This window comes from Protopterus annectens, chromosome 6.part0 (assembly GCF_019279795.1).
Source record: "Protopterus annectens isolate FY-2018-M chromosome 6.part0, PAN1.0, whole genome shotgun sequence".
Taxonomy (NCBI): Eukaryota; Metazoa; Chordata; order Ceratodontiformes; family Protopteridae; genus Protopterus; species Protopterus annectens.
In genome coordinates this window covers 767468434-767473433 of record NC_056737.1, presented here as the reverse complement: position 1 = coordinate 767473433, position 5000 = coordinate 767468434, and the positions used below count along the sequence as shown (strand labels likewise).

The following is a 5000-nucleotide window of genomic DNA, read 5'->3' as shown; positions in this document are numbered from 1 at the left end:
AGGTCTACATTCTGCGTGAACTCTCTTAATGAAATATAAAGCAACTTCCTGAAGCAAACTTGTGTTTTACATTACAAACCAAGCAAAAAGTCAAGGCAAGGTTGTCCAAAGGCTGCATCATTTGTAGAAATGAGTGGCAGCCCCACATTGCATGCCCATTCCGGAAGAACATGCATCACATACAGGGAAGTGTAGGGCTGCGTAACAAAAATCTCCAGACAGATGCCTGAATGAGTACTACCACAAAATCATGATTTGCTCAATCAGACCAAAAGCAGCAAGAATCACTGTAACTGGCCAGATCACCATCAGGTTGTGGTATGGAGTGTACAAAAAGAAAATAAACCTGTGATTGAAAAAAAAAAAAATCTCACATGGTACTTGCTAAGCAATATCACCAAGTTACACAGCATGAAACTAAAACGCATCCACATACTAGAAAAAGTATCATCCTATTCTGGACATGGGTAGGGAATTGTGACACTTGTAATCTTCACTGTCCAGTCAAAAAACACACTCTTGTGAATTTCCATACTCTTGACATGGATCAGAAAAGAGCTAACAACACAGCAGCAATAAAAATGCTGTACCCAGGCACTGAAAACAACCTTTATTTTGAGACACTACTTCAGCTGTTAAGTTGGTTAAGGAGACCCAAGTCAAAGGCACAGTATACATAAAAAAATTATATAGGACAAAAACAATACATACTCATCGAACATACCAACATGTGATCAAAGAATACAAGCAAGAAACAGAAAAAAAATTAAATATACGCACACAGACGTGCGTATACACAGACACACATACGCACACAAAGAAGCAGAAAAACTATACCGACATGAATTATACTCCTACAAGCTAAACTCAGACATTTTTTTTTCTGCAACTGATGTAAAAATACTGCTGCATATTGTACCGCACCAAGAATGAAAAGGCCAACCAAAGCTGAACCATAAGTACCCCAGCTTACAAAAACTAAAATAAAATAAATTTTCCAGTTATCCTACTACCAACTTTCATTCTACAGAACTTCTCTTCTTCTAAGTACACAAGACTACATAAAAAATGAAACAAACTATAAGCAAAAACTCACAAATTAAATCATATACTTAATATCTTTGAAACACCAAATGATTTGCATCTACCCAAAATAATACTGTTTAACTAGGATTCGTTCCAACAATACCTCACGAAAAGTGTGCAACTTAACTCACTTTTCTTAAGAGTTCTATTACTGTACATTCAAAATTACAAATCAGACATTAACCACTTCAAGTTTTTATTGGCACATAACTTGTTTTCCTCAGTGATATGTTTGAAATGCCCACCAACTTTTCTTTTTTTGTGCATTTTTTATTCTCCAAAATACATTTCCAATTGGTGTGCATCACATATTAACGTCTGAAAGCCCCAAAATACAGTGTCTTGGGTGCTTGATGACATGGGTTGGGAGTGTTTTGGACAAGTGCAGTGACCTTTTTGGACTTAACTCACTCACTCCAATGGCGCTCAGGAAGTTTGCAATGGAACTTCCAATGGGCGGAGCCAAAGCCTTTTGACAGAGTCAAATTATGTCCTCACATTTCTAGCAAATGTTCACATTTCTGGAACCACAGGGGTTATGAAATAAGTATAAACAGCAAACTCTTCAGCACAAACTATTTTTATGCTGGTAGTACTCTTGAGATTCTAGGTCTTAAACCGAATTTTGTAAGTCACAGTAAACACAGTAACTATTACATTCGTAATATGTTGTAAACAACTTACAATGTCTCAGCAACCACTCAAGTTACCTACATATTGTCAGCAGCATTTTATTCATCTACTTGACAGCTTTCATATGAGGCTAAGGAGTTCATGTTACTTGGTTGTTGAGATACTTAAGAGTGTGACAATTATACCTGTATAAATTAATATCATAAAAAAACAACTGTTAATATCTAGGTGGTCAGACATTAATCCAGTTGAGTTTGCCACTGTGTGAGCTTTAAGACAAAATCTTTTAAAATCTTGTACATAGCATGGTTTTGGAATTATTGATGCAAATGTGAACAAGTAATATTTGACGTCTAGAGGAGCAAGTAAGAGTTAACTGCAGATGTATCTGGAGGAGTCACTCGGATGTAATGAGTTAATACAAGAATTAAAGCCATTTTACAAAGAATTAAAGCACTTCATAACACAGCCTGCCAAATCTGCAGTCTCAAAAACAAATAATTTTGTAAAGTCTGTACATACTTACCGACTGTATACCAACTAGCATCCGTTAATTTACTGATGATAGCATCCTGGAAGGAACCATCAGGGCACTTCACTTCCACAGTAGCTCCAACCTAGACATACAATCACATTTTAAACAATGCATTACAAATACATAACACTATGCTCAACAAGTTACTAGAGGTTAACAGCATTTCTAACTACTACAACCAATTAAAAAAATAACTCCTCTACAAGCACAAGTCAGCACTCCACTGGGTGCAACAATAACAGAACCCTCTTTGTCATTATTTCCTGTAATCAGTGAATTTATTCCTTGGTTCACCAAGCTTTGGATGAAGACCCCCATCCACTGGTCAGTCCCTTTGGCTCCTGGGAGCTTCCCTCCTCATCCCAATGATATAAAACAATAAAGAAAGCACGAGCTAGGTTTCATCGCAGTCTAGCTTTTGCATTATTGAGGACACAACACTTCTGGGCCCTACAGGAGAACCAGCATCAATTTAATGGTGCCCCCCACCTCAGTTAAGGAAGCAGTCTGCTGCAATCCTAATTTAATTCTTCATGGCCAGTCACTCCCAGTGGCTTAATCTAAGCCTAGTTAATGACATGGCTCGATGTCTAGTTTTCATGCTATCTTACCAATCATATTTAAAATAGATGACAAGTTTCATCCAGCACACTAAACCCCCGACACCCTTTCTGCCTTCAGCTGGTGTGACTCAAACAATATCTGCGTGTTACTCCCAAGATGTTCTCTCAAAAGCATATAATATAGATGAATGCAGTACTAATATGAATTAGACACAGAAGAACTGCTGTACATGTAATTGCAAACTGCAACAGCAGTCTAGACTAGAAACTATTCAATTTAACTGCACCTTACTTAAAAATCTGTCCTGATCCAAAACAGGGTAGAAGAATAACAATTAAATGCAAAGCCTTACTTAACTGGTGTTCCCTAAACCAAGGGTAACAGAGAATTTACACAAGTCTAGGAATGAATAAATTAATCCTAGACACATGGCCAATGCAGTTGTAAGTTGCAAGCACAATATCCAAAATAAAGGCAGATTATGTAATATTCATGGAGCTGCTTACATTTCAATGCTTCTGTTCAAGATGCCATTTCATGTCTACAAGCAAGTCCTCTTGCGTTTAAAGCTTTTTTAAAACATACCTGCCTTCCTAAAAAAGGAAGGAATAACAACAATGGAAACACTAAGAACTTTTAAATGAATTTCAGTCTACAGCAACTGAACAGTAGTTATTCAAAGATGATCACTTCCAGGAAAAAATAAATAAAAAATAACAAGAGTATTTTTTTTTTGTTAAGCAGGTGACTACAAACTACAACTAAAGCATGGAAACAGCACTCTACAGCAAACAGGCAAGAATTACGTATATGTCCAAATACACATCATACCAACACTAGGTAAGACTGCAATCCAAATTGTAGTTTGCTAAAGATCCCCAACTATGCCCCCAAGATTATCACTACACCTTTCTAAACATAATGGAAAATATTAACATACAACCAAACACCCTAATACTGGGTGATTCAACTACCCTGCCATAAACTGGGAAAACTACTCAGATACCAACACCTTTTCCCAACGGTTCTTGGAATTCATAAATTCCAACGCCCTGGGTAAACTAATCCATTCTCCCACCAGGGGCTCCAATATTCTAGACTTGGTCATTACCAACATGGGAGATAGATGCTCCACACCAGTGGTCACCCCCTCATTGGTCAGGTCTGACCATAAGGTGATCATCCTTGACATCCAAATCCCACCCCCAAGTAAGGAAACCTCTGAAAAAAAAAAACTTCTCCAAAGCCAACTTCATGCTACTCAAGTCAAAAATAACAAACTTCATGACACCCATGCACACGGGAGCTGAAAGTTCGACTGCTGAATCCTACACTAAGGCACTGTACGAGCACATCCACTCGTGCATGAATCATGCCATCCAAAGTAGAACCAAGATGCTCTCCTCCCAAAAAAAAAAAAAAAAAAAAAAAAAAAAGAGGCGAATCTGGTGGTCCCCCTGCCATAAACAAACTATACAACAGAAGAAAGAAACTGTTGCAGAAAAGAAGAAAATCCCAGGATGCAAAAAACTCCCTTACCAGCCTCAGTAAGAAGCGGAGATCCCTCATAAAATCCTCCAAAGCTAGTTTTGAAAATAAAATTGCCAAAGATTACAAAGACAACCACAAGGCATTCTATAGTTATATCAAGAATCTAAATGGCAATGCTCAGATCTGCTCTGAGCTACAAAAGAATAGCATTAAATATAAATATAATGATCCCAAGAATATTGCCAATATCCTGGCAGATCGATTTAGCTCCAACTTCACCCCTCTCTCACCCCCTAAAGGGCCCATCTAAATACTAAAAGATAGCCAAATTCCGGTAATCACGGCCACACAGGTAGAAACCGCATCCTCCAAAGTTAAGAATACAGCATCCATGGGACCAGATGACATCCCAGGCTGTGTACTACATTAACTACAAAATGAACTGGCACCTTACCCAAGTGTCATGTTTAATCATAGCCTCACCTCAGGCTTCATGCCCACTGAGCGGCGCACAGCTACAGTTATCCCACTTCACAAGGGGGGGGGGGTCCACCTTGGATCCCGGGAACTACCTTCCCATCAGTCTGACAAGCCTGATCTGCAAAGGCATGGAACACATTATCATGGAACTTATAAACAAAGACATTGCAACCTTCAAACACTGGATCCCACCCGGTTTGGGTTCATGATG

The 5000-nt window shown here is 38.4% G+C and overlaps 1 protein-coding gene across 1 annotated transcript in view; it reads right to left on the bottom strand.

Annotated features, from left to right (window-relative positions):
- ARID4A (AT-rich interaction domain 4A) overlaps window positions 1–5000 on the bottom strand; it is an 877572-nt gene that overhangs the window by 816418 nt on the left and 56154 nt on the right. The window contains exon 5 of the mRNA XM_044073577.1: window positions 2246–2336. Coding sequence (XP_043929512.1) covers window positions 2246–2336 — 91 coding nt within the window. The remainder of the gene's footprint in view (window positions 1–2245; window positions 2337–5000) is intronic.